Source organism: Plasmodium vivax, chromosome 11 (genome assembly GCF_000002415.2).
Source record: "Plasmodium vivax chromosome 11, whole genome shotgun sequence".
NCBI classification, from domain to species: Eukaryota; Apicomplexa; class Aconoidasida; order Haemosporida; family Plasmodiidae; genus Plasmodium; species Plasmodium vivax.
This window is the reverse complement of record NC_009916.1, coordinates 1,195,001-1,222,588: the sequence shown is the minus strand read 5'-3', so window position 1 is coordinate 1,222,588 and position 27,588 is coordinate 1,195,001. Positions and strand designations below refer to the sequence as shown.

The 27,588-nt window shown below is 47.9% G+C and overlaps 11 protein-coding genes across 11 annotated transcripts in view, besides 10 other annotated features; 4 read left to right on the top strand and 7 right to left on the bottom strand.

The window, feature by feature from the left end:
- Positions 1-40: 40 nt before the first annotated feature.
- Positions 41-963, top strand: PVX_114130 (hypothetical protein, conserved). The gene is made up of 2 exons (XM_001616164.1): positions 41-496; positions 641-963. The coding sequence occupies exons 1-2, from the start codon at positions 418-420 to the stop codon at positions 946-948; spliced, it is 387 nt and encodes a 128-aa protein (XP_001616214.1). The 5' UTR covers positions 41-417; the 3' UTR covers positions 949-963.
- A 403-nt stretch (positions 964-1,366) lies between these two features.
- Positions 1,367-2,155, bottom strand: PVX_114135 (hypothetical protein, conserved; the record flags this gene model as incomplete). Its single annotated transcript, XM_001616165.1, has 1 exon — positions 1,367-2,155. The coding sequence occupies one exon, from the start codon at positions 2,153-2,155 to the stop codon at positions 1,367-1,369; it is 789 nt and encodes a 262-aa protein (XP_001616215.1).
- A 270-nt stretch (positions 2,156-2,425) lies between these two features.
- Positions 2,426-2,445: a microsatellite.
- Positions 2,446-3,216: 771 nt separating this feature from the next.
- PVX_114140 (hypothetical protein, conserved) lies at positions 3,217-5,487 on the bottom strand (the record flags this gene model as incomplete). Its single annotated transcript, XM_001616166.1, has 1 exon — positions 3,217-5,487. One exon carries the CDS (start codon positions 5,485-5,487, stop codon positions 3,217-3,219), a length of 2,271 nt encoding a protein of 756 aa, XP_001616216.1.
- Positions 3,462-3,483: a microsatellite.
- Positions 5,488-5,954: 467 nt separating the features above from the next.
- Positions 5,955-5,991: a microsatellite.
- Positions 5,992-6,263: 272 nt separating this feature from the next.
- PVX_114145 (merozoite surface protein 10, putative) lies at positions 6,264-7,703 on the bottom strand (the record flags this gene model as incomplete). The annotated part of the gene is made up of 1 exon (XM_001616167.1): positions 6,264-7,703. One exon carries the CDS (start codon positions 7,701-7,703, stop codon positions 6,264-6,266), a length of 1,440 nt encoding a protein of 479 aa, XP_001616217.1.
- A 784-nt stretch (positions 7,704-8,487) lies between these two features.
- Positions 8,488-8,607: a microsatellite.
- Positions 8,608-10,209: 1,602 nt separating this feature from the next.
- Positions 10,210-11,829, top strand: PVX_114150 (cleavage stimulation factor subunit 1-like protein, putative; the record flags this gene model as incomplete). The annotated part of the gene is made up of 1 exon (XM_001616168.1): positions 10,210-11,829. The coding sequence occupies one exon, from the start codon at positions 10,210-10,212 to the stop codon at positions 11,827-11,829; it is 1,620 nt and encodes a 539-aa protein (XP_001616218.1).
- An 827-nt stretch (positions 11,830-12,656) lies between these two features.
- On the top strand, positions 12,657-13,442 carry PVX_114155 (hypothetical protein, conserved; the record flags this gene model as incomplete). Its single annotated transcript, XM_001616169.1, has 1 exon — positions 12,657-13,442. The coding sequence occupies one exon, from the start codon at positions 12,657-12,659 to the stop codon at positions 13,440-13,442; it is 786 nt and encodes a 261-aa protein (XP_001616219.1).
- Positions 13,003-13,027: a microsatellite.
- A 52-nt stretch (positions 13,443-13,494) lies between the features above and the next one.
- PVX_114160 (DnaJ domain containing protein) lies at positions 13,495-14,571 on the bottom strand (the record flags this gene model as incomplete). The annotated part of the gene is made up of 1 exon (XM_001616170.1): positions 13,495-14,571. One exon carries the CDS (start codon positions 14,569-14,571, stop codon positions 13,495-13,497), a length of 1,077 nt encoding a protein of 358 aa, XP_001616220.1.
- Positions 13,702-13,724: a microsatellite.
- Positions 14,572-15,918: 1,347 nt separating the features above from the next.
- On the bottom strand, positions 15,919-16,840 carry PVX_114165 (hypothetical protein). Its single transcript, XM_001616171.1, has one exon. The coding sequence runs from the start codon at positions 16,805-16,807 to the stop codon at positions 16,307-16,309; it is 501 nt and encodes a 166-aa protein (XP_001616221.1). The 5' UTR covers positions 16,808-16,840; the 3' UTR covers positions 15,919-16,306.
- A 197-nt stretch (positions 16,841-17,037) lies between these two features.
- Positions 17,038-17,058: a microsatellite.
- A 1,622-nt stretch (positions 17,059-18,680) lies between these two features.
- PVX_114170 (hypothetical protein, conserved) lies at positions 18,681-20,903 on the top strand (the record flags this gene model as incomplete). The annotated part of the gene is made up of 1 exon (XM_001616172.1): positions 18,681-20,903. The coding sequence occupies one exon, from the start codon at positions 18,681-18,683 to the stop codon at positions 20,658-20,660; it is 1,980 nt and encodes a 659-aa protein (XP_001616222.1). The 3' UTR covers positions 20,661-20,903.
- Positions 20,818-25,376, bottom strand: PVX_114175 (hypothetical protein, conserved; the record flags this gene model as incomplete). The annotated part of the gene is given in 2 exon segments (XM_001616173.1): positions 20,818-21,154; positions 21,173-25,376. The coding sequence occupies 1 exon segment, from the start codon at positions 25,374-25,376 to the stop codon at positions 21,177-21,179; it is 4,200 nt and encodes a 1,399-aa protein (XP_001616223.1). The 3' UTR covers positions 20,818-21,154; positions 21,173-21,176.
- Positions 20,859-20,886: a microsatellite.
- Positions 23,344-23,366: a microsatellite.
- A 1,771-nt stretch (positions 25,377-27,147) lies between the features above and the next one.
- Positions 27,148-27,187: a microsatellite.
- Positions 27,188-27,443: 256 nt separating this feature from the next.
- Positions 27,444-27,588, bottom strand: part of PVX_114180 (pyridoxine biosynthetic enzyme pdx1 homologue, putative) — a gene marked incomplete at both ends in the record, with an annotated part of 909 nt that continues 764 nt past the window's right edge. Inside the window, one exon of the mRNA XM_001616174.1 lies at positions 27,444-27,588. This exon is cut by the window's right edge and continues 764 nt beyond it. Within this exon, the coding sequence (XP_001616224.1) occupies positions 27,444-27,588 (145 nt within the window).

The window sequence follows — 27,588 nt, the reverse complement described above, 5'->3', positions numbered from 1 at the left end:
GCGACAAAAAAAAAAAAAAAAAAAAAATTGCACTTAAAATGTACAGTAAAGGAAAGAATAGCAAAATAGCAAAACGGTCAAAGTGGTGAAAAAAACACCCCAATTGTGCCACACTTTTAAAAACGAAGGGAACAGCATGGCTTGCTTTCTTACACGCTAATGAATTCGTATGCATAGCACACCTTAAAGAATGTCCCATAAGTGAACACTCAAGTATTTTTTCTAACGAAAAAAAAAAAAAAAGAAAGAATTCTCCATGAAGTGACCCCCTTCATACAAACATCGAAACATTAGTAGGCAGATTCTTATCCCACTTACGGGGGCTGGTGTGGAGACCCAACAGACGCTCCCCATTCGTTCACTCACATTTTTGCCAAAGACCCAAAAGTATTCCACCTCCCCATCGCTTTCTTTTAAATGTTAAATCTTATACCCAAAAGAATCGTTTCCAAAACTCTGCTTTTTGGAAAGAGGTCAACCCAGAGAATTCGCGTTGGTAAAATGGCAAACTGAGAGGGGACACCCTTGCCAAAGGATGCAAGATTGCTTTATTGCCTCCCCGTATGTATGTGTACACGTCCATTGCACATGTTTGCTACCTTATATGGAGTACCCCATTTTTCGCTTCCCTTCCGCACAGGAAAAGATAAAAATGTCCTGGAGTTAAGCTTAAGTGACGTGAACTCAATTTACGACGATGTAGATGAGAACACGCACTTGCACAATAAGGACTACAACCCACTGAAGTACCACCGATATGTGAAGTACAAAATAGCAGCCCTAAATCTTATTGAGGCACACAAAAATGAGGAGAACAAAAAAACGGCATTGACCAACATTACATGGTACGCCAAAATTAGGGATTATTTTTTCATACACTTTTGCAAGAATCAAATGGAGTTAAAGGAGAAGATGGTTCCGAAGTTTTTTTACCCAATGGAGAAGTAGCTTTGGCTTTTTTTTTGTTAAGTGCGTGAATGTTCTTCCGTTTGAGGGAGCGCCTCCGTGGCTTCCCGTTCACGCGTCAGTGTATTGCAACACTGTACGAAAGATGATATTTGCCTCTTGTTGGCATCCCCCCTGTTTATTTTATTTTTTTTTACTTAATTTTTTTTGTCCTTTTAAATGTACATGCCAACTTCGAATGGACGGTGGGCGTAGGGGGCGGCGTCTTCCCCGGTGCGTAGCAGTCCATATGAACAATTAAAAGAAAAAAAAAAAGGAGCAGTACGGTGGGTGCGCGAATGCACACATCGCTTCATACACAGCACCATTCCGTGCGCGTAGACCCACTTGACATGAAGGCAGCGACCAGGCGGTGGTGGAAAATTCACCTCCAGGCTCCCACCCCCCACAGGCTCACTTCCTACTCATCACTGATGGCATAAAAATGCTTGTTCCATTTGTTCCGATCGTAAAAGTCGAACAGTATCTCCGTCATGCGTGGAATCTCCTCAGCATTAAATGTGAATACATTTTTTGTTCTCTTATGATTTACCCCCTGGTTTTTATCATCTTCCATTTGTTCATTCCGGGGGGGGCCTACATTATCGTCCGCTTTAAATTCTGCATCCCTCTGCGAAAAGCGTTTTTGGTAATAATATTTTGAATTTGAAACGTCTCGAAAATCTTGAAACAATTTAAATTTTTTAAATGAGTTTATTAAATTTTTCTTTTCATTTATGAGCAGATCAATTAGCTGCCTCTCCGACAATTCTTGGAAAAATTTTATTTCCTTCTTAGGTGTATATACACTTAACGTTTTTGCCAGGGACTTTTCATTGGACAGGATGTTCAATGCAATTCGTACGAATTCCTCTCTATCCTTGTAGTTAAAGAAATCATCCCGCAGCGCCTCCGCCACATCGTCCCCCAAGGCGTTGCCATTTTTCCCTTTCACCTGTTCGTAAATCTCATCACTTTCGTACAAATACAGCTTGACTCTTAAGTACCTGAAAAAGTTGCTCGTCCATTTCCAGTACAGTTTTTCGTTATACTTGTCTATGAACTGCACGTCGTCCAGCGAGCAGTCGTTTGCTTCGTTCACAATGGACTTCACTTTTTCGTACACCTCTTCATCCGAACAGTGGGCCAAACTGGCCAACAGGCACAGCGTGCAGAGTGTGCAGAGTGTGTAAAGAGCGCTGAGTTTCATCTTCTCGCGGGGTTTCATTCACGTAAAGGAGAACTGCGTAGCGGCACTAATTTGTAAAAAGAGCTCCCCTACTTTGCAGGGAAAGTGAACGCCCTTCTGTCCTACCTTGGGTGGAGCCCTCCCCCAATTGCGCGCTCACTTTTCGCCCGGCGTTTCTCTATACGTCCACAGGCCTGCTGACGAAGCATGCGTGTCTGACAGCCGCTGCAACGTGCCCACCAACATCGGCGCCCCCCCGAGCGCTCCTTTCGAAAAAGGCAAATTAAAACGGACGCATGCAACCTCCTTGCAGATGAAGCGGCGGGAAATATTTTATTTCGCAGTCAACTCAGCCATAAGAGGCATTTTCCAAATTCGTCTTTTTTTTTTTTTTTGGGTACGTAAAAAGAGGATCCGTTTTAATTGCTTTTTTTTTTCACTTTTTTTCTCAACTGTTTTTTTGTGATATCGATGGGGTCAGGAAAAAAAGGGAAGCGGCACAAGGGTACCCATATGCGCATGCACTTACGCATGTGCGCAGGGTACTCATTCCAGGTTTAATCTACCCCCAAAAATGAACAAGCAAACAACTTGGGCAGCCGCGCCGGGGTAACCCCTTTCGTTGTGCTCCAAATGAGCGGGGGGGAAGGACAAAACAGGCCCAATGCGCCTCATTTTGGGAAGCGAAAAATGGTCTAATGGGCTAAGTGGGGTCCTTTTTTTTTTCTTTCTTGCACTACATAGATAACGTCGTGTTGCCATAACGGGAAAGTCACAACGAAGAAGTGGACTCATCCGTATGTACAACAAATCATGCATGCGTAAATGTGCATACTTGCCCAGGCCAGTACCAAAACAAAATTGACCCTTCCGCGGGGGTAGCAAAGCTGCAGGTGGGCAAACCTGAGCAACGAACTTTGTTGCGTTTTCCCCGCGCGGGCCGCTGCCCATCGACAAAAAAAAAAAAAACACGAACAAGTAGACACTGGCATGATGTGCGCTCCGTTCTGTGCTGCGTGCTTGCGTCCTCCCACGCATATCAGATCCGCGCGACGCGAAAACTTCGACATGTTGGTGCCGCCTCAAAATGCTCCTCCCCCGCCGCGCGCATCATTCAGCATAAAAAAAAAGTTCCAAACGTGCACATAACTTTTGCTGCTTTGGCCGCCCTTGCAGTTGGCGCTAAAAAGCTCGTCTTGGTAAGTTTTGCTTATGCTGGTTTTAAAAGACGTGAAAACTCGGGTTAGTAACTTCCCAGTCCTCTCATTAATGATGTCCCCCATTTGCAATTTTTTAATCATGGGGAGTAACAAGGTGAAAAAATAACATGACCTGTTCAGAATTTTTATTCTCTTCATACGATCCGTCTCTGAAAGCGGCGCGCCCTTCGAAAAATGCCCCTCCACAGAAACAATTTTTTCGAAGCAAATGTCCTCCAAAAATTGCAGCAAATATTCAGAGGATTTCTCCAAATGTGATGCAATTTCTTCCCTTCGTCTTCCGTCATAATGGCCGCTTTTTTCGTACATCCTAAAAACGCTGACAAACGTTTTGAGCAAATCGTACATATCAATTACGCTCACCGCGGGGGTATAACAATGGCCCCTTTTTTTATGAACAAGCAAGGCATTTAAAAAGTCGTTGAACTTCCTCAAGTAGAGTAAATAAAAGAGGGAACTGATTTTATGGCTGGACAGAAAATTACCCACGCTGGCAAAAATCACGGTGTTTTCTCTTCCAAAAGGGAACGACAAATTTTTGTGATTTCTCCGATTGTTGTTGGTGTATTCTCCAGATAACCCCCTCCCCTTCTGCAAAACGATTCGGTACAGCGCCAGGATGTGGTCCACGAAGTATGCACGCATTTCTCCCCTCAGCCGCGCACTACTTATGCACAATATTGCCATCGTTTTGCTGCTCCCCTCGGCCAAGATCAACCGCCGGATCTTCGCAAAAACTGCGTCGTACACGTCCGCCCCGGCAGCAGTTGTTCCGTCAAGGATGAACAATTCTAACATGTTGCATATGTCGATTAAATTTAAAAAAGGCGCACATTTTAGTAGCAGGTAATTTGCCAAAACGTATGTGAATACGTTTCGCTCCTTCGCTTTGACACTACTGTGGATGATGACGGCCATGCTGTGGACGTTCTCCCGCATGGCCCCACGTTCTTTACCCCCCTTCTTAAGCACATGTGGAGCAGCACTACGGTTGAAGTGGCTCTCACTCTGCAATAAGTGTGAGATGTACTGCATTATTTCGCCTTTTGCTATTGATGTTAGGCCATTCTGTGAGTCCGCCACTTCGTCGGGGTGTTCCCACACGTCCTCCTCGATTACCTTCTCGTCGGTATCCTCCACCTGCTCCTCCGAGGGAGCAGCCCCCCCTGCGCGACTCCCCCCGGAAAAGCAAAACTTCGGACCCCTTTCGAACTTCAAAAAGTGACGTTCCAACATCGAATAAAGAGGGAGGGCCATATCCCCCAGGAAGCTCACCGACACGTACACATGCGAAAGGAACGTGTACATTGGAGAACAAGCCGATTTGCATCTCTTCAAAAAAAACATAAAAGCAGACACATCGTGCAGGTTGAAAAGGTTGCTTCCACATATGGGAGATCCTTTTTCTGGGAAACTCACAAAAAATCCGAAATCATTGGTGCTTCCAAAATTTCGTAAGGCTTCGTAAAAACGGTCCATTTCATCCTCCCTGTTTGGGTTCCCCACATTGGAGGAAAAATAATTCTCTATGCACCCCTTAAAATGTGTGCAAAGAACGGAAAGGAAGTTAAAACATAAGGAAGGCTCCTTTCTCATTTTGTGTAAAATGTCTATACATAGGAAGTGCATAAATTTGTACGCGCAGAATTGCACCATCTTGTGGCACTTCACCTTTCTCTCCTCCGCTAAACATTTTAATATGATCGTCATCTCCTTGATGGTGAAGAGACTAACGTTGCGAAGGAATAACTCCTCCATTTTGATGTACACCTCTTCCGTATACTCCTTGGTGAAATTATCTCTCAACTTGTGAAGGTTGTGTAAAATGCAAGAAAAGTGGATGTAGTTTCTTTCGCATTCTTTATATATATGTGGTAATACCAAACTGACTTTCCTTTCTGTGTTTTTTTTCTCTTCCCATGATGGTTTTTCCCTCCCCAGGGACTTCAAAATGCGTGTGATTTGTTCAAAACTCATGTCCGTTTGGGATTTCTGAAGCCACAATTTTGGGGAATCCCTAGCCGTGTGGAACTCCCTCGGAATGCAGATTACCGAAATGTATTTATTCCTCTCTCCAGTTGTGACGCCGTCCATTTTGCCTCTCAATTGGGCTACCACTTGGGCTGGGCCCATGGCGCGGCTCTCCCTGCCTGTCTGCGCCACACATCCGGTAAGCTGCCTCTTTCCCAAGTGGGTAAGCAAATGATGCCCACTCTGGGCAGCCTGACTAATCCCTTTGTGGTTCCTCCATATGGGAAGTACATTTTGCATTTCGCCCTTTATCGCCATGCTTGTTGCTGATTCGCGCGATGTTTGCGGCCGCGCCTTCAGCTGGAAAGGCCCATTGAAGCGGCACCCATTTTGCTAGCAAGGCTTCGCCCCTACGCAGGCGCGTAGCGTGTATAGTGTGTATTGCGCGTACGGCGCGTACAGCGTGTACGATTCTGCATAACGCGTTGAGCGTGAGAGAAACGAAAAAAAAAAAAAAAAAAAATTAAACAAAAAAGGGAAAGAAGTTACGTTGCTGTATTAAAAAGCAAAACAAACTCAAAAGTTGCACCAATTCGGACGGTAAAAAATTAAACACAAAGGGGAAGAGAAGTTACTTTATTGAAAATCGCAAAACAAACGCAGAAGTTGGGCCATTGTGGAGGGGAAAAACAAAATTACAACGTCGAAATTGGGGCCAAAAGGGGGGCGAAAAAAGCGGCATGCGGCTCCCCAAAAAAATGTGCCCAAAACGGAGGCTTCAATTTTTTTATGTATTTTCCGCGCGAGAATAAAAGGCATTCCATTGGGGGTACCCCACTTGGCATATGTGAACGTGCCTCCCAGGGGGGCATCACGCCATCCCCCTAACACCGCCACCAACACAAACAACACCACCCTTGGGATAAACTGCCTTCCCGCTAAAAAAGAAACTTGTGGAGGAGGCAAATCAGCAGAAGCAGCAGCAGGCACAGCGACTGCTTCGCCTGAGAACCCATGACGCAGAAAATCCCATCCCCAATGTAATTGAACTTACACTGGCATTTTATATCCTTATTCTTATCGATGGAGCACTCCGCATTCACATCACAATTCCCATTCTCCTTCGAGCAGTCCTTCTCCACCATAGGTATGCACTTAAAATAGTCTACACTATCATCAGGCATGTAGTTAGCTCTACACCTGCACTCCTCCTTGTCCTTCTCCACAATATAGCAGCGAGCGTTGGCCCCACATTTGGAATACTCACAAATATGGTTAACCTTGAAGTGCACAAAATTTCTGATTGCCGTGGTGTAGAATTTCGTTTTTAAAATGAACTGCTCCATGTTGTACACGGCGTTATCGATCATGCTCGTCGTTTCCTTCAAGTCTATCCCCTCCTTCAGCAGCGTGTTCTTTATCTTCTCGGCGTGGTCCGAAGGGGGAGCATCCCCCGTAGGATGTTCTTCGGTAGGCGATATACCCGTTTGATCGTCTCCCTCTCCATTTTCTTCACCATCGAGTGCACCAACATCACCCGGATTGGTGATGGACTCACTGTGGTTATTATGTGTCTTTGGATTGTTCTTTTCATCTGGGGATAGACCATTTGGATGGTTGCCGCCCTGTTGGTCTGCCTTCTCGCTGGTTTTACCTCTATTGGGGTTATCCGTATCGCCCCTCTCCTTCTTTTCTTTTTCTCCCTTCTCTTGGTTCCGGTTTGGAGATTCTTCAGGGTTATTTCCAGGAGTGTCTTTAGATGCATCTTCAGGTTTACCACCTGGCTTGTCACTTCCTAGGGGATTTCCTTCACCGCCGCTATTTCCCTCACCATTTTCGGTCGAACCCACATCATCCTGACCCCTCGCCACCTGTTCAACGTTCGCCCCATTATTGTCCAATTGGGGGTGATTCTCCTGAACGAAGTTATACGCCTGGCTTACCGCGCCCTGCGTGGAGAAATAAGACGTGCTCCTCAAGTTGGCATTCTTTTGCACATGGCCCGTGGCTTTCCCCTCCTCTGTGCCCACATCACTATGGGTCACTTTATCATGTCCTTCCCGTATGAAATGTGCTTCTACATCTTTTGCACTATTTTTCTCATCGAGGGGGGTATTGCCTTGCTTTCCATCACTTGCTTCTTCCCCCTGTGGTGTGTTACTCTGGGAGATAGGGCTGTCATCTTTTCCACTTGCGCTTTGCCCTTCACTTGTAATTCGCTCAAAGATGCTGTAATCCTTGGTGATGTCCTTCTGGTTGGGAACATCCCCCCCGTCCGTTCCATTCAATTCGTTTGCACTCACGTGGACCGCACCGTTCACATATAAGAGGAGAAAAATTGTGAACGTGAGTGATTTGTTACACTTTGCGCGTTTCATCTCTTTCGCCTTGCCTGTTCATGCGAAAAAGTCGCTTCAACTTTGAGGACTGAAAAACGCATAAACGCTTACGCGCATTCAAACGTGCGTATTCACATCGCGGGGAAATCCTATGCGCAGTGACAGCACGCATATGTGGACGAACCAAGAGTGAAGATGCAATTTATTTACGGGGGGAAGATGCGTTGCAAGAAGGTTGCAATGTTGCACTGTTGCAAAGTTCCACTGTCGCATTTCGGTTTGAACAAGTTGGCAGGAGAAAAAAAAATAACCTGGCAGAACAAAGCTGGGCGCGGCAAGGAAAAAAAAAAAAAAAAAAAAAAAACACGTACATGCATGCATACATGACGAAATGTATGGCGATATGCATAACGAAATACATAACGATATACATAACGAAACACATAACTATTTACCTAACATGCGCATACGCGCAGCCAACTTTTTCCCATTTTTCAATTCGCTGCGCACGACAGGCGAAAACCGTCGATAGGCCATTTTTTTCTCCCGTCCGCGCGGAAACAGTTCAGCATAAAGCTATGCTAAAAATTGGCACACCACACTCGTTTACGCATGCGGGCGGCGCCGCCTCCGTACATGCGCGCAGTTGAAGTAGAGACAGAGCGGAATACTCTTAGCGAGTGAGGAAGTATCGCCCAGGTTGCTTCCCACTTTGGTGAAGACTTCACCCCGTCCGTGTGATGGCAGGCGAAGTGGCCAGCCGATAAGAAAGAGCGGCAACGGAGTTGCAAAGGGATGGCAACTGGCACGAACAAATCGAAGCATCGCGGCAAAAGTGACGTCGATTAACCCAAACAGCCGCGGTGGAACTGCGCCGACGAATTGGCGAAACTTTGTTTTCCCTTTTGGTGGATTCTCCTCCCCCTCTTAAGCGTTCCTTCACGCAGAGGAGTGGCCATTTTGAATACCACATCGGAAAAGTTACACATGGTGGAAACAAATTGAAGGAAGTTCCCCCCCCCTTCTCCAAAAGTGCCAACTCCATTTGGAACAACTTTGATGTAAGCACTTTTGAGATGCATCAAAATGGTCACTTCGTTTTGTTACTTTTTTTTTAAAGAAAAGTGGGCGAATTGTTGTTTTTTTTTTCCATCCCGTTCGGGGGATACACTTGGCTGGGAAGTTTCTCCAACCGAGTGGTTTAGGGTTATCCTCCCCGTGTCTCTCTCCCCGTTGATACGTTGCCATATTTTCTCACAATGGAGGCACAAACGTGGGGTAAAACGCACAAGGGATGTCCACGAATGGGTACCTTCCCCTCCACTTCCATCCCAAACGGGGGCTATCCCATTTGGGGGGAGGGCAGTAATTACCACCCGGTTTCCACTAATCCGTCAGCATATAACCCTGTAGCAGCAGGAAGTGGAAAATACGCCATTCTCGAGTATGTACACCAAATGGGGGGGAAACACAAAAAGGAAAAATCAGCCAGCAGCGCACATGCGCGATTGTCTCATATCAATTGATTGCTCTTCCGGTAGGGCAGGCCTCTCCGCTAACTCCCCGAGGCAACCTTCACTGTTCTGTGAATCAGAGCGGCTAACCATGTTCCGTTGCCTCCCCCGAGTGGAGAAAAAGGAACCGCTCCGTAGCTTTACACAAAAAAAAAATTCTACAACCATCTAACACAGAAAGGGTAGTTTTAAAAAGCAGTTATTTTGTGCTTTCCCCCGATGGTCTACTCATTTGGGATTATTTTTTTTTTTTTTCACCACGCTGTGTGGGTCCCCATCGGCTGGATTAACTGTTTCCCATATTGGGCTGCCCAATTTTGAGGGGCTATTTGTTGGCCACCCCCCTTTGGAACACTCTTCAAAGCATGGAAGATGCATGCAAATGAATAACAGAGTTGACGAGGGCAAACGGGGGAGGTGTTCAATTGGCATGCCACACCTACGTCTTCATACACGAAAAATGCGTTAAAAAGATGCCAACACCTTTTGAGGCCTATCCCCGCTGTGACGCCTTTTTCGAAGGGGGACAGATGGGAAATAAAAAAAATCTCCTATATGAAAAAAAAAAAATGATCGCTGCATGTATCCACTCAATGCTCACTTCATTTTTATTGCACTTCAAGGAGAACGAAACAGAGCGGTACCTTCCCCTTATGCGTACCTCATTTGGTGCGTACGCTTCATTTGGGTAACTCCTCTTGTGCGTGTTAGAGATTCATGCCAGATGCAGAGTCCGCCGTGAAGTCACCTGCCTTCATTTTTGATGACCACTGCTCGCGATTAGCACTTTACCAAAGGGGCGCTTCTCAACTGAACTTTGCGCGAAGGTCAGCAGAAGGTTGTTTTTTTTTTTTTTTTTTTTCCCACACTTTGACGGTAGCAAAAATGGGGCTATGCCAATTGGCCACTCGCTTCTGTGCAGCTTAATTGTACGTGAAGAGGAAAGTAGAGGCAGCCCCTGCGCACCTCCGTATGCGTGTCCCGCTCGACAGGCTAGGCTACCCACAGGGTCGTGTTGAAGTGGCTCAAGAATGAAGGGGTTCAGCGTCAGCAGTTTGTTCGCGCCCAGGGAGAGCGGCCAAGTGGGGGGGAGCGGCCAGGAGGGGGAGAGCAACAATGCCGAGGAAAGCCTCCTAACGGGGGAAAACCTCCTAACTGGGGAGAACCGCCAAACGGAGGGAGGTGAACCCCCCCCCGCGGAGCAGAAACAGCCCAAACAAATCGGAGACATCCACAAAATCGCGTTTTACGAAGCGGTGCTAAAACAGCTGAGGGACGACGACCTGACCGATTCGTTCGAAGCCCTGAGGAAGGAGGTAAATCTGGAGCAGAGCAAAACGGTGAAGGAGAACTACCTCTTCAAGCTGTTCACGAAGAGCATGTACAGAAGAGAAGCTGCGCTCGAAAAAAACGTGGAGCAAGATGAGCCAGAAGAGGACCAACGGAATGACCCACTGGCAAAGCTGAAGACCTACGGGACATTCATAAAAAACGCACAGCTGCGTAGCAACAATGAAACTGTCCTAAATTTAGATTCCTTAAAAAAGGAAAAGGGAGGACGGGTAGCATTCTCCTATGATATTACCGACCGAGTGGAATTAATTCACCAACATAAGGTGACCTGCTGCACGACGAACAGCACAAGAAATATCCTCTGCTCAGGGGGAGGAGATCACGTAATTAAAATTTGTAAAATATATGAAAATGTGAAGAAGAGAAAAATACACACAATAGATAATAAACACATGGGGAAAATTAATTGCCTGAAATTCCATCCGGTGAAAAATCTCTTATTCTCTGCTAGCGATGATTGCACTATTCAAATGATCGATGTCAGTAGAATGCTAAAAAAGAAGAAGCAACAATTTAGGTACAGAAGAAATGGAAGGGAAAAAATAAATGATCTCTCCAGTCAAAATGTAGTCATCCAAGATAAGAACCCATTCGTACATCTGTATGTACACCCCTGTGGAGATTTCCTATATGCCTGTAATAGAAACGAAAATGTTGTTAAGCTGTTCGATTTGGAGACCCTCTCATGTTTCACTTCGTATGAAAAGAACGACCAACATCATAGTGCCACCATAAACTGCATCAGTGGCACATCAGATGGAAGTATCTACTCTTCTGTTTCTAATGATGGGAATATAAAAATATGGGATGGACATGATTCAAAATTGGTACTCACAAAAATGAATGCCCATAATGGCTATTCTGTAGAGTCTATAACATTCAGCAAAAGTAATTTCTACGTGCTTACTTCTGGACTTGATGGGCAAACCAAAATTTGGGACATTCGGAATTTTCACTCCCCCTTCACCTTCGGCAATGGATTCCTATCATGCACCTTCAACAAAAGCATCTTCATGAACGACGAGCATTTTATCGCCAATGTGATTCAAACAAATGATCATTTTACCTCCAAATTTTACATTTACCATTCCTTCTTTGGCAACCTCGAGTGCAACGTGCAGAATATACACAACGACCAAATTTCAGACATCGTCAACGCCAGGGACGGGCTGAATGTGCACACGGCGGGCCACGACTACGTCTGCAAGACGGTCAGGATTGACCAGCGACCCGCGCACGACGGGGGGGAGCGGTGGAGCGGCGAGGCGGAGCAGCGGCGAAGCGGAGCAGCCAAGTAGAGCGATCCATCGAAGCGGCGAAGCAGCCACGTAGTGCGATCCATCGAAGTGCCACACAGAAGTGCTTCACCGAAGTGCCTCACCGGAGTACCTCATCGACTTACACACCAACGTGACCGCTCCCCACCCCTGGGGGTATTTTTTCGTAAAACGGCGGCACAAATTGGGGCCCTTCTGCGGAGGGCAAATCACACTCCGCGCGCGCGAAGGGATTCACCCTCATTTGAGCACCCCGTTTGGCATGAGCCCCGAGCAGGGTAACGCGTAATATCTAACTGATAGATCCATTTGGTCCCTCCAACTGAACATATGGTCCGCATTTTAAAGCGGCACGTCCTTTTTTCTTTTTTTTTTTTTTCCCCGCGTGACGAACAAAATAGACGCGCTAACATGCCACTGCGTATGGCTCGCAAACGATACAGCGAACGGCCCCCCCATTGGAAGAGAAATAAATTTTGTTGCCATGCCAAGTGGGTGACCCGAATAGCCGAGTCCCAGTCCATCCATGTGCGCAAAAGTAAGAAAAGAGATATTGCATAAACGGCCTGCCATTTCTACGATGCATTATGGAGCGCGCTTGCGGGGAAAGCCTGCTCGCGAAATTGGGGAATTGCCCCACCCCAGATATGAGCAGCAGTGGGGATAAAAGCGACGAGTACAGCGATGATTGTAGTGGCGAACGCAGCGATGATTGCAGTGGCGAACGCAGCGATGATTGCAGTGGCGAACGCAGCGATGATTGCCATGACGAGTGCAACAACCAATGTAGCAACCGCGGCGAGCGCCGCACCTCCGCGGCACCGCTGCCGGACGAGGCCGAGCGCACCATGGTAAGGAAGTACCTCGAAGGGATGAAAAAAAATAAAGAGAAAAACCAATTATACCAATTCAAAAAGTACTTAGCGGAAAGTAACGTCTTCTTTGTGTTCGTCCACTTGTTTGTGAAGCTGATGCGGAACAGGGGTACCGTGGAAAGCCCCTACGACTACGTCATGAAGTACTTCGGAAAGGGAGGGCACACCTCAGGGGATGACGCTCCCAGGAGAAATTTAATCAAAGAGAATAAAAAATATAAAAGAGAAAATGAGCAGCTGGTTGGGAAAATAAACGAGCTGCTTGTCCGGGTGGAAGACCTGCGCAAGAGGGACGCCTGCGATTTTATTGCAAACTGGTTTTTCAAAAATGGGGATGAGCGGATTGACTCGTCTGCTTTATTTGGGAAGCAGTTTAAAAGGAGTGATCATGGTGGGGAAAATGACCCAAGTGGACGCACCACCCGGAACAAAGCGAGCGGGCTGCATGCCCACGGGGGGCATAGCGAACCAACCCCATACTTTGTATTCACCCGAGACACGTTTTACCTCTTTGTGAGTTTCTTGGACGAGTCCACCAGAACGCAGCTTCGCGAGGCACTGACGGGGTGGCCCACCCACGCGGGGAGATCTGCCCTTTGCGAGGGGCTGCAAAGTAGGCTCCAAAACAAGCTGCAAAAGGAATTGTCTCTGTTTGTAAGTAACTACTTGTCTTTGGAGCAGCTGGGCGAGAAGGGGGCTCACAACTCGCGCAGGGGGGGGCATCGCGGCGGGCAGGTAACCCCCACACTCCGCTGCTAAGCTGTCAGTAGTGCGCCTTCGAGGTGAGGCCCGCAACGCTTCCACTCCGCCGCTACCCCGACTTGACCGACTGCGCGCAGAGCAGAATGGTGGTGAAGAGGGTGATGTAAAATTTGTTCTTGGAGAAGAAGTGGAAAATGGAGTCCACCAGCGAACTGGAGAGGTGCTTCATCCGAATCACGTTAACTGGAGAAAAGGGGCCGCAAATGTGATTTCCAAAAACCCGATGGGAGCTCTGCGGTAGGGTGAATCTTGTCCTGTCTACCACAATGAGCTCATGGTCTGTATTTAAAAATTTATATTTTATATACAAGTACATTTCTGTGCTTTGTAAAATGTCCGCGTAGGGTACATCCTCCCTACAGGGAATCTTAATTAACGGCTTGGGCACATCACAGAAATAGGCGAAAGAATATTCGTCGTTGAATAAAAAAGAGCTGTTTTCAATTCGAGACTGCAAAATGGCTGTAAGGTCTAAAAAGGGACCTTCCAAATCACTTTCTCTTATGACATCCATAGTTAGGCAGTGGTTTATAAGCTCCTCCTTTAACGTTAGATTTCCAAATAATGCCTTTTCTATGACTAGTCCCTTTTTTTCCTCCTCCTCCTTTAGTTTTTCCAAACATACATTTTTCACTTCGTTCATTTTATTTGCATACATTTCTTCTGCCTCCAGTTGCAACTCTCTCCTGTATGCCTCGATGGTAGACTCATGCATATACCCATTTAACACATCGTAGTAGAATTTTTCAAATTTATCTGTCAACATTTGATAGGCCTTTTGGATGTAATGATAAACTTGTTCGTGCTCGAGGGACAACTTCTTGTGGACACTAAACAGCTTGGAGAGTTGGAGGTAACTCCTCCTTATCGTTTTTCCATCTGCGTTGCTACTGATGCTCAGGATGTCGTAGTACTTTGGCTTCCCCCTCTGCTGGCTCATCCGCTGGATCTTCTCCACGTAGCTCCTCAGCAGGTACTTTTTATTTTCGCCGTTCATGGAGGTGATACTCCAGAGGGGGTGCTCCTCCGCCTCACCCATTTCGGCCTCTCCTCTACCGGTGCGCAGCCCCCCAAGCGCTCCCACCTCGCCGCCATCCAGCTGGTCCTCCCACGTCACCCGCTCCATGCTGGCGAGGTGAAGCGGCAAAAAGGGGGGCCTCCCCAAGTTGGCAGCGTGAGCGCGCAAGGTGGTACCTTCAAATGGACCTCTCAGGTGAATGCGCGAAGCAAAAAAAAATTAAAAAAAAAAAGTAAAGGCGAACCAACGCGGAGCAATTTCCACTGCTGAAACAACTCGGGCATTACCCCCCAGTTCGCTGTCCCGCCGGACCCTTCGCAAAAATGTCACTCGCGGTGAAGAAGTCACAACTGAATACGCCAACGAAGCAGTGTCCTCTGTATTTTCCCCGCTACACACAAAGCGGTATGGCCAACCTGCGAGAGCTTAATTGGCCAATTCTCCCCTTTCCCCTCCCCACATTACGCACCCACGGCCAAGTGAAATACGCCCGCCAAGAGTAACCCATATGTCAGCACCGTTTTTTTAGCATCCATCTGGTAATCATACCGATGTGTTCGTGCCCCTCGGCATGTGTCCCCCTTTTAAAAATTCCCCATCAGCGAACTGCATTGAATTGCATTGCATTGCTTTGCATTTTTTTTTTTTTTTTTTGGCTTGGCCGTACAACACGCTGCAACTTAGAGGAAAGAAAATCCTAAGCGAGTTTATTATAACTCCAGTTTGTCACCCCTAAATGAGCGCTTTTGCGTGAAAAACCCGTTAGCACTACATCACAAGTGAGGGGGGGGAAAAAAATGATGTCGAGGGGCACAATTATCATTTTGCATACGCCCATGGAGGGGGACAAGAGGTGCCCCCAATAGGCCATCCGCGCTGCAGAGAGGTTCGCTCAAAATGGAACAGAAGATTTGGAGTGACCCTAACGAAACAATCGTTCGAGCCCCACGACGAAACGGCGAGCGGGAAATGCCCCCACTTTGGCCGCACCAAAAGGGGGTGGGCGCGCTCGCTCCGTTTCGAGAAATGGTTCCTCTCTATGGGCAAAGTATGATGTAATAAGTTCTTGGGCTAGTGGTGTAGTGGTATCACGTTCGCTTCGCATGCGAAAGCTCCCGGGTTCGATTCCCGGCTGGTCCATTTGTGCATGCGGCATATGCAAAATAGCAGCAGTTTTGCCAACCCTTCATACGGATTTGAATACGTAAAGAAAAAAATTAATACGGCATAGAAAAGGCATTTAAAAAATGCCCAAAATGTTGATGCATAATTTATATGCTATATTATGAAGGCATTATTTATGCTTATTTTTTGTAGAGGATATTTTTCCATACAGTTGGAAATATGCTGAGCATATGGCCTGTTTGATTATTTTTTACGGGCGCGATTATTACGTATGCTGGTGAATAGGCAACCCCCTTTAGCGGGCGCATCTTTAACCCACGGAAGGACCGCATTTTAAAAAAGGAAGGCAAGCTTTGAAGGCAGGGGGGGTACACATATGCATATATTTATACATATCTATATGCCTTCCATTTTACTGCCGCCGTGAGGTGGCCCACCTTCCAAACGTATACGATTGTACCGGCGCCTCTCTCCTTTTAATGCCGTTTCTCAAGAGGGAAACATCCCCTAAGGAGCGAAAACGCTGCCCCAAGAGGCACACCCGTTTTGGCAAAAGCTATGGAAAGCGTAAAAGGGGAATACATAAATTGGGTGGTCCTCCACACGCAACACAAGGCGCTCCGTTTTTCTCATTTCTGAGGAACCACCCCCAAAGGAAAACCGCTACAAATGAAAAACCGCTACAAATGAAAAACCGCTTCAAATGAAGGAGTGCCCATCAATTCGCTTTGCTGTAAATGGAACCCCCCCCAACCGATTCTTCTGCCCGTTTGGTAGAAACCCCAATTCGTAGTTCATCATAGGACAAGAAATATAGGCCCCCTTTTTTTTTTTCCAGAACAGTTAAGGAATACCATATTATGTGTACCCCTTTCGAGGGTCCTAAAATGGCTCTAACAGGGCGGCATACCAGTGGTTCGCACCAGGTTTTAAATGAGCTTTCCCCTCTTTGGAGAATGGGAGCGTATAAAGGTTCCCCTCTACAACTGCCGAAATAACAGGGCAAATTTTTATACGCGGTTCCTCTTCTTTGCCCATTAACAAAGGGGTAAAGAAGCCCCAAGTGAGCATCTTCATTTCTTTGCATGAAATGATGCCACAAATGAAGTTTAAAAAAATGATAAGGAGTAACTGCCCTGTAGAAAAGCATTACGACTTCCTCATGGCAGAAGAGCCTCTTTCCCTTAAGCAACGCCGGCATTTGCAAAAAATATCCCATCGCTCCCTACAAAATAGCAATGGCTCGTTCGTTAAAAAAATATAAACGCGCTTCTGCGAAATGGGAAACTCTTCCACAAATTTTAAAAAAAAAATAAAGAAGCCGCTGAACGTTAATAACATATATTACTGCTTTGTCACTACGCGAGACCATAAAAGGATTCTACTCCTTTGACAGAAGCGGGATTCGAACCCACGCCTTATACAGACTACCGTCTGAAGGTAGCGCCTTAGACCACTCGGCCATTCTGTCGATTAGTTATTACCGTTATAGGGGAACCATATGTGCTCAAGTCAGAGCAGCAAAATGCCGGGTAAGCGGCGCACGCTGCTCCGGCCTCGCGACGAAATAATCACAACGTTGCACTCGATGAGGGCCTACCCCTTTATGTATCTCAAAAGGGGAAGAAAATTGCGCGTGGTTTCCTCCATGGTCAGCAAGGAAGTGTGATTTACGTAGGCAATTCGTTTCTTTTTTTTTAAAAAAAAAAAAGAGAAGCAAAGCGAAGTGAAGCGAAATTGCCACGTACAAGAACACCATGCGGATAAGTTTATAAACCCAGAGTAGAAACAAATGGACGTGTGCTACACCTGGCTGATGAAACAATTGCGGCGTAGAAAAACACAGCGTGGTCACAGTTGCGCGGGAGGGAGGAACCCACTCGAGCTTCCAAAAGGGGGGGGGATTTTCACCTGACAGGCGCACATACAAAAGCGTACATACATCTCGCAAGCGTGTTTGCATTTTCTTCTTCGTTTTTACTCCCCCTTATGGAAAGCCATCCGAACAGGGACCAGCCAACTGATCCCATAAAGGAGTCACCCCACCACGTGTGAGGAAGAAAGGCGCACAGGGCCAAACGCACAGAGCCAAACGCATGGACGTGCTGGAAAACATATTGGCTCGCTCTGCTTACTCGTATGGGCACATCTTTAAAGTTATGGAGGAATGTCCCCCCATTAAGAACCCTCCATTTACGCAGAACACATTTTCCAAAAAAGGGGGAGAAGCTACCCTCCACGGCTTACCTCCTTATATGTACTCTAGCCCATGAGTCAGAAGCCATTCCTAAAGTGGCGCTCAGAAAGAGGCAACAAACCCCCTTGAAAAGAGGACCCCCCTCTCAGCATGAGCACGTAAAGGAACACATCCACGCGCACACTTGTTCGATGCAATGTGAGGGAAGAAGCAAACGGTCCAGTGAAACGTCTAGCCAATTTCAAGCAAACGTAAGAGGTGCCTTTTTTTTTTTTAGCCGAGTAGGAGAGAAGCTTACCTCCAGGCACTCTCCCCCTCATGGTGATTTCCGCAGAGGGGAGAACCACCAAGCGGGGTTAAACAACGAAGGTGTTAAAGTCTTCAAACAGAAGTGATGTGTTGACCCCTCCATCTGAACTAACCTCTTTTTTTTTTTTTTTTTTTTGCAAAAGAGTCGAAACAGTTGCAAAGAGGGAAAAACGAGAGAAGGTACACCTCCGCAGATGATTGCGCTTTTACATGATTGACGAGAGTGTTTGCTTATCAAACGTGTGAGTAGGCCCCCCCTGGAGATGCCGTGAAAATGCCACCGTGGAATGACTAACATCGGATGCAGCCCCTCTCACTCCTGCTGGTCGCACCGACCATTGCTAAGTGCAACACCTGTAACACCTTCCGCATCGCCCTGCTGCACCTCTGCGTGCTGGTGCTTTCCCTAATCTGGTTGAGCCAAAAGGTCGGCTCGGTTGAGGCGTACCGGGTGACTCGCGGCGGAGACCAGTTGGGCCTTTTCCCCAATGCGGGGGCGAAGGGGCGCAGAAGGTTCTCCCCCCGGCGCTACGCCAAAAAGGGGAGCGGCACAGTCGATAGTGGCAGAGCAGGGGGTGAGAGCGCGATGCGCCCAAGTGAAGAACCCCCCCCCGTAGCCAAAAGCACACCGAACAGTTACTTCAACTCCCTCTGCTGCAGCAGTGTGCTGAACAAGAGCGTGGACGGCCATGTGAATTTCGAGGATGGGCTGGTGAGTTTCTTCACGCTGAACCCTAATCCGAACATTGGCTTTCTGGTTGGCAGGGGGAAGCGGCGGGGGGGAGCGGCAAAAGAGACAGACGAAACAGGCGAGATAGGCGCTGCAGATGAGACAAACACGAATGACGCAGCGCCCCCTCGCCAAAGGACCCAAAAGATTCGCCTCAAACTCAAACGAGGATACATGAACGAAGTGTACGCCAGGGAGAAAAAACGGCTGAACCAAGTGCTGCTCTCCTTCAAGGACAAGAGCATATTCAACGCGCCCAAAAAAAAAATCAAAGAGAAGATCCTTCTCCTAAACGGACAAACTGTAAATATAGAGGTGATAAAACAGTACCTGTTTCACAAGTTAAGACTAGAGTATTATGAGAGCATAAGGGACCAGAAAAAAATCCTGACCTTGGACCTATGGTCTAAGGAAATTAATGTATCCGTTGAAAATCTGAAGAAGCTCATTGTGTATATTTACAAAATGAAGGCGCTCGTGCAGAAGGACGACGAGGAGTTGCTCATTAGGACCTACTTTTACAACAAGACGAATATGTTCAGCCTGTTCAGGAACGGTGCCGCAGGAGGAGGGGATGTGGTGGCCCCCTTCGACTTTTCCGTGCCGGAGGTGGCCGCCCCGGTTGGCGACCAAGGGGGAGCCGCTAACGGGGGAGCCGCTAACGGGGGAGCCGCTAACGGGGGAGCCCCCAACAGGGGGGACATCTTCACCGACTACTTCGACCACCACGAAGTGGTCCTGTACGAGGACTGCGAAAATCTGATAAACTCAGAAGTGCAGAAATTCATAGAGTGCATCAAGGACATGGTGTTTTTTGAAAATTCCATTTACATGTTGGAGAAGCTGGAGAATAGACCCCCCCTTCTGGAGGAAGTAACCTTTGCGTATGACTACGATAGGGAAGTCTTCATTCAAAAATTGGAGGCTAAAATAAAGTTGTCCCAAAAGTTACTCATATATTTCATCCCCCTGATTAATAACATCATTCGGAAGGCAGAATCCAATTTTAGTAGCAACTTGAGTGAAGACGACTTCTTGCTGGTCAGCTTAGATGCAGTGAAAAACGGGTTCAGAAGATATGACGTCGAAAAATTGGGAATCAAAAATTTAACAAAGTATGTTTACATCTGGGCGAAGAACAGCACCTACAATTACTACCAGAAGCATAAGTCCTTCGTGTCCGTGTCGCCACATACGTACAAAGATTATAATAACGTAAAAAAGTTTGAAGAAAGTTTTGAGGAAAAGCATGAAAGAAAACCGAGCATCAAAGAAATCAGCGACGGGTTGCATATGACCATGGAACGGGTTCAGAAGGCCCTCTCCTCAGCGGTCAACGTGATAGACGCTGAAAAACCAATCGTGTACCAAAATAGTAACTCGGCCCACCCGGAAAAAAATACCTACACAGATTTGATCGTAAACTCGGACGACATCCACAGCATGAACGAAATCGTCTACAACGACATCGTCATTAAGGGGCTACGGAAGTTCATCTGCAAGTCGCTGAGGAAAAAAATCAACAAGCTAATTATCTTTATGAAGTTCGGCCTTTTCTTACGGAAAAAAATTTACACGGACGAAGAAATTTGCCGCGCCCTCCAGATCACGCAGAATAAGTTGCAGAGGCTTTTTCAGCTCTCCCTCAAGGAGATCAAAAAGTGCGTCACCAGGATTAAGCAGGGCAAGCAGAGTGAGAAGCGTAGGAAGGAGGCGGCGAGTGGGGCGAATGGGGCGAATGCCTCCGAGGGCGACCCCAACTGGGATTTCTCCTCGTACATCAACTTTTCCCAGTACGACTTCCTGGGGAACGAGTTCTCCCAAATTTTGACGTGACGCTCGCAGAGGGCGTGGTGGTGACCAACCTCTTCGTCGAGGCGCCCCCCCGTTGTGCCTTCGCCATCGCAATCGCCATCGCTAAGAGGGCCACATGGTCTTCCTTCCTCCTTCCTTCTCCCTTCTTCCGTCTTCCTCTCTTTTTTTTTTTTTTTTTCGTAAGGAAAGGGTCCTTCGCTGCGTTACCCCTTTCTGTCTAACATTTGGCGTTACTATTTGGGAATTTTTTCTTCCACTTTTTCTTCCCCCTTTTTTGCCAACTGCGGCTAGTTTTCCTTTCTGTTTTTGTTTTCTCCCGTAAACGTTAAGAGCCTCCCATTTTTTGGCCACACGCTGCGCCAGAGACGCGGCGGGGGCACGCGGTAGATCCACACTCAAGCCGCAAATCCGCAAATCTGCAAATCCTGCAAATCACCGCAATCCTGCAAATCACCGCAATCCTGCAAATCACCGCAATCCTGCAAATCACCGCAATCCTGCAAATCACCGTGATCCTGCAAATCGCCGCGAACTCCCTCAACCCGCCTTGTACTTAAAGTGAACCATCGCGCCGCCCTTCTTGTGGGACATCTGTATCCCCTCGACGATCCGCGAGTAAAAGCAGTTGTTATTAACCGTCACGTCGACGAGGCACTCGTCCAAGTTAACATTTTCGTACACGTCCTTGCCAGAGGAATGGAACCTCCTTCCAGGCAAGCCCTTCAGAGCGTCCAAATTTTTATCAAGCAATAGCTCCCCGTGGTTGCTGCTCGGGGCCATTGCTGCATAGTGCTCTTTCGTAGACTCAACCTCCTCGCAACATTCCTTCTTCACCACGTCGGTTATGGCACTGGAGATGATATCGGAAGAGGGCCCCACTTGGGGAAACCCCTTTGGGTGGGTTCCCCATTCCTCGTCGGAAGAAAATTCCAAAATGTCAATGTCCGAGTCGATGGACTCATCGGAACCCTTGCAGGAACCCTTCAAATCGTACTCATTGAAATGCTTCACTTGGTTTTCCTTCCCATCTGTTTTTATCAAATACTGCGTAATGAATACGTCATTTGAATTTTGGCTAGCTGAGATGCGGCCCGACTTCTCATACACCTTCTCACCGTTCAGGTTAAAAACTTGGACCGACCAATTGGAGAGCGTTTTTTTTAAGCACAGCGATCCGTGAACCCCAACGAAATTAATTTTTGTTAAAAACTCCTCATTTCGGTTATTCATTAGGAGGTAGTTTCCGTGCACGTTCATTTCGTCTGGCAGCGTTTTGTGGTGTTGGAAGGTTAGGATGCCCGAGAGGGAGATGTAGTCCGCGTCTAGGTGGGCACTACCTCTCTTTTCCCCGGCCAGGTTTGAAGCGGCGTCTCCGGGGAGGGGTTCGCCCTTCGTCTCCATCTCCCGCCCCGTTTCTGTTTCCCTTTCCGTTTGCATCTTCTCTGTTTCTGCTTCGGCTTCCTCCTTCGGCGCCCCATTGCTTGGCGCCCCTTTGCCTGGCGCGCCCCCTCCCCGGCGCCTCAAAAAGTTGGCCGTCAAGCCCGTCACGTTCAGGTTTAAGATAACCTGCAGGGCGTTCAGGACGATACAAAGATCTTCCGTCAAAACGTGGGCACTGGGGATGCTGCCATTTTGCTTGTTATACAAATTCATACTGTAATGAGTGACCGTCACCGATATGACGCTCTTGATGTGGTTCAGCGCATCTCTGGCTTCGTACAGACACTCATCATGGACATAGTTGTTATTTACCCAGCTGACTTGTTCAGACACTTTTTTGTACTTTGAAATCACCTCCATGGAGCGCTTCGCACAGTCAGATAGGGTACCATACGTGAAGATGTGCTTCGAGTGGTCCAGCATTAGCTCTGCCACGTCTGCCTTTATACCCCACGGGGCGTCGATTACGCAGAATTGGAAGTTGTACTGGGATAGGCAGTCGCGGAGGTTCTTCTTCAAGTGGGCTGCATTCTCGTAGGATCGGTTTGGCTCCTCCGCTTGGTCATCCCCAGATTGAGTTGCTACGTCCTCCTTCTGTTCATCACTCCCTTGGGTGGAGTCCACCTCCTCCATGGGGACCACCTCATTGGAGCGGTAAACCCTGACGATTTTAATTTCGGAGAGGTCCATATTGCGGGTGCTCTTCTCATAAGCTGCGCTTTTGTATTTCCTGTTCATGAAGCGTAGGACTGCTTCCTCCTCCTTGGCCAGCAAAAAAATAAACTTGAGTTTTATCCTATTTTCGAAGGAGAGGTAGTAGAGACCGTCATTCTGCACGAAGTGGTTGACCCCCACGATGGCGTAGGTGATTGGGTTTAGGCAGAACTGGATGTTGTACAGGAGGTCGTGCGCGTGGTTCAGGTTGTTGGGGGGGAGTCCTCCATATCTGCCGAGTGCGCCATGTGGGTGGTGTCCCCCATATGTGCTGTGTTCGCCGTGTGGGTGTTGTCCCGCCCCGCCTGCCTCGCCTGCTTCTACCGCTTCTCCAGGGGGAGCCCCCCTGCGGGCCTCCCGGTTGGACAACTTAATCGCGCCCCTGATGAATTTAATGGACTTCTGATAATTCCGGAGCACCTTGTAGCATGAGGCAATGTTAATGTAGGTGGAGGAGTGCCTACTCTGCTTAAAATTGCGAAGGCTCTGTTTCATGTAATATATGGCCCTTTCAAACTCCCCAAACTTCATACACACATGGCCACACACATCTGCGATATCCTCGTCCGTCTTCAGGGAGTAGTAATTATCGTAGCATTCCTTTATGTCCAGGAGGATGTCCTTCTCTGTCCTTCCATTGATGTTCGGGTAGTTCACCAGAGAGGTAAACACATTTCTGATATTGTAGAAAACGTCCGAGTCGTGGTTGGAGTATCTCAGTAAGGAGATCAGCTCCTTTATGCTCACGCTGGCAGGGTTGCTATTAACGTTGTGGATGACTGCCTTCTGCCAGTTTATCAGCACGTCGGGGGGGAACTGCTCCATATTGTCGTAGAAGGACGAAATGGTTCCCCCGAACTTGATCGACATGCCGTTCAAATTTTTGAGGTTTATTCTTTTCATCTTCCTCTGCACGCTTTGGTCGTTCGGGGGGAGGCGGGGGGGTGAGCGCCCAGATAAGCTGCTGCTCAGATATGTTCGGCTGACATCTGTGCGCCTCGCTTCTGCCCGGCTCGCTTCTGCCCGGCTCACTTCTGCCCTGCTCGCTTCTGCACCCCCCTTCAACCGGCAGGACGACGCCGTGCTCGCCTGGTTCTGCAACCTCCTGCGCAGGGGCCCCTCCTTGGAGCCCTTCTTAAAATAGTCAATAATGTTAAACTGGGTAGTTGCCCCCCGCTTGTCCCTTCGCAGCCGCTCCGTTAAGGTGGAGTAGGTCAGGTTGGATTCCCCCCCGAGGCTGTTTCTCCCCGCGGGAAAGACCCCTTCCTCCACCTCCGATTCGTAGCCCCCCCCGTCACACTGCTTCTTATGCATCAACAGGGTGACGATCTGAAAGGTATCCGAATACGGGGTATGTATGTAGTACCCGCCCAGGGATAAGAAGTACAGACAAATGGCGTTCAAGTTAACCATAAAGGAGAGACTGCCATGCACAACGATATGTGGGTCTCTATATCCCTTAAATTCTTCATAAGATTGGTAGCCCTTATCACCAATAAGGCACAATAATTTGTTCCCACTCAGCTTTAATATTCGATCAAATAAAATGAATGCCCCCACTGGAAGGACAAAAGATAATGGTTCGTTAAAATAGGAGTACATCTTCAGCACAGTGTAAATTTCTTTATATTTCCTCAAATAATCGGATGGCTTGTCCGTTCTTTTCTTCTTAATTTCCTCATCGATATTGACCTTCTCCCAATCCCAAGTGACAGACATACGCAGCATAATATCGGCATTGGTTCTGTCTTCCTCTACATTTGGAGAGTAAACAGAAAGAAGGGCCCTCCTGAAGTCATCCTCTCCATTAACAACCCAAGCATCGGTCAGCAGAGAATCCAAAACGTAATTGCAAATCAGTACAATGGGGGTATTTTCTGGGATGTAACTTTTCGAAACTTGTAAAAATATCTTTTCATCTGTTTCATTCCCATCAAAATAGGCAAAATCCAGCATAGAAAAATTCGCATAATTTCTTACCCTTTCATCTGAGTAATCGGTATCGTCATAGGAGGAGGAGTAGCTCGACGTGTTTGTGGAAGAGTCATAATTTATCTCTTCATTTCTTGCAAACTCAGAGTCGTAATAAGAGTTATTTTTACTTGTAAATGTCCTATCGCAACTCTCCCTCGTGCTGATGAACCGCTTCAACCTCCCGTTATTCATGCAATAGGTGATGTTGTCCTTTGCAATGTCTGTGAAAACGTACACGAATGGCCTGTCTGGGAGATTCATGCTCTTGAAATATTTTTGGTACTTTGTTAGTGCCCTTAAAATGAGGTACGTGAATTTGCCATGGCCTGCTCCTATCTCCAGTATGTATATGGGCACATTTCTGTCGCACTCCTTGCTGTTGAACCAGTCCCTCATGTAATTTATTATCACCCGGGCGTAGTCCTTTGCAATTTTGCTGTTGCTCGTCACGAAGGACGGCACGACGTTTTCCTTCCACGCGTTGATGGCCGCCCGCCGGTAGTAGTTCTGCAGCAGCCCCCATATCACGCTGTCGCACAGCGGCTCCCTGCTCGCCACGCAGAATTTGCTCTCCGGGTTCTTCTCCACGATGACTTCGCCGCCCATCATGGTGGAGCGCGAGTGGGGCGGCGAGTGAAGCGGTAAGCGAACAGACAGATGAATACGTAAGCGAAGAGGCAGATGAATACGTAAGCAACGCGGCAGGTGGATCGCTAAACGACGCGACGACCACGCAGGGGGAGGGGCACTTAACGAGTCACCTGGAAAGAGCGCCACCACGTGCCCCCAGTTCGACGTTCCTCATGCGGACCAGAATGGACGAGGCGTAACCTCAGTTCCGTGTCCCCCTTTTTTTTTATTTTTTTTTACCTTCGTTCTTTGTTACAAGTGGAAAAACTCACAATAGGGGCACTTCTTCCCGTGAGGGGCCCTCTCTTGCCGCGACAAACGCTGTCTAGGCGGACCCCCCTTCGACGGAAAGGCACCAAGTTGGCGTCACCGGCAGGGCAAACGCAAAAAAAAGGGCACAGTCTGCGCACACGGACGAAAAAATGAAAAAATGAGAAAAAATGGGAAAAATTGAAAAAATTGCAAAAAAGTGAGAAAAATTACGCGCTACTATACCACGCACATTTGCCAAAACTGCAAATGAGCTCCAAACCGATGGCAACTTCGTGCAACTCCTCGCAACTGCGTGGCGAAAGGGTGCCGCACCTAAGTGAAGGCGAATGCACACCTGAGCAAAGGCGGGCGCGCGTGCATAAAGAGGGAATACGCCAACCACCCGGGTAGGCGAATGTCGATGTGCATACCGACGTGCGCGCAACGCGTTGTAAAGGGCACTCCCGCATGCTCATGCTCACTTAGCACATTTTCCTTTCTTTCTGGGTATGCCCCTGCGTGCAAACGCGCTTACCATCAGGGGGTGCACCATTTTACCCCTGCGCTGTACATACAGTATAATTTTGAGAACATCCAAAAAAGGGATTTTCCGCCTTCCTGTGTTTTCCAATAAAACGGCCGAACACGCGATTCCCCGGGGGGAAGAGAGGGGGGGAGGGTTGCCCTGACACGGCATACTTTTGCCCCCTCCTCATTTAAGGAAAAATGTTCTTTCCCGTTGGAGGTGCCTTCCTGCGCAGCGGTCCATACGGCCAAATGTGCGCACAAATGTGCACATCCCTGCACAAGCGTGCAGCCATGTGTACGTACACCCCTGCGGGGGGGGGCGGTTACACATGCGGGGAAACTCCGGTAAAACTCGCGGCCGCGCCAGGCAACCCCGGCACGTTCCCATCCGTTACTCACTCAAATCATTAATCAGACTCATCAAAAGGGCGAAGTTATCTCCGTAAAACAAATTGTTCTACGTCTCACAAGAGGTCAGCCAGAGGCGTTCGAAGGGGAAGATCACAAAGGGGTGGAAGTGGGAAGGGGGAGAGATGGGGGTAGAACATTTACAACAAGCACTGGGGACTCAAATGTACAGAACTCACAAGACGAGCAAAATGAATGGAAAGATAAGCAGCAAAAGGGTGGCAAAATGATGGAAAAATGAATTGTAAAAGTAAAAGCAACATCATCAACAAAAAAAAAAAAAAAAAGGGGTAGTGGGACAGACGGGGGAAAAATAAAAAATTACTTTGGGGGATAATTAGCCCAACTGCTGTGGGACCAACGAAATGTCGCATCCCTCCATGCAGGGGGCCCCGCCGTCCGGGGAAATATACTCAGAGTATACGAATGGGTGGCGCATTTTATGTACGCACTTATTTTCCCTCAGTGGACTCAAAAATGGCCGTGCATGTGGTGGGTGTGCACATGCGCAGCTTCGCCCAGGGGGGTGGAGACTGGGCTGGTGAAGGGGCAGTATGGCTGAACAGGTGGCCAGGCGGGTCATTTGGGACCCTACCCAGGCGGCTCCTCGTTCATCTCTCCGCCGCTAAGCAGTTGCAACCTTTCGATTGCCGCTTTTTGGTTGCCGCTTTTCAGTTGCCGCTTTTCAGTTGCCGCTTTTCAGTTGCCGCTTTTCAGTTGCCGCTTTTCAGTTGCCGCTTTTTGGTTGCCGCTTTTCAGTTGCCGCTTTTCAGTTGCCGCTTTTCAGTTGCCGCTTTTCAGTTGCCGCTTTTCAGTTGCCGCTTTCCTACTGCCTGCTCCGCGCTCCTCGCTCGCCCCCTAATTCAGCTCCTCATTCTTGTTCTTCCACTTCTCGCATATGGTGGTGCTGCCGCACATGGCCTTGCCCAAGTTGAGGCTGACGTTCAGGAGTATCTTGGGGTTGTTAAAGTTGCTCACAGCGGCAACAATGGAGGTGGCCATC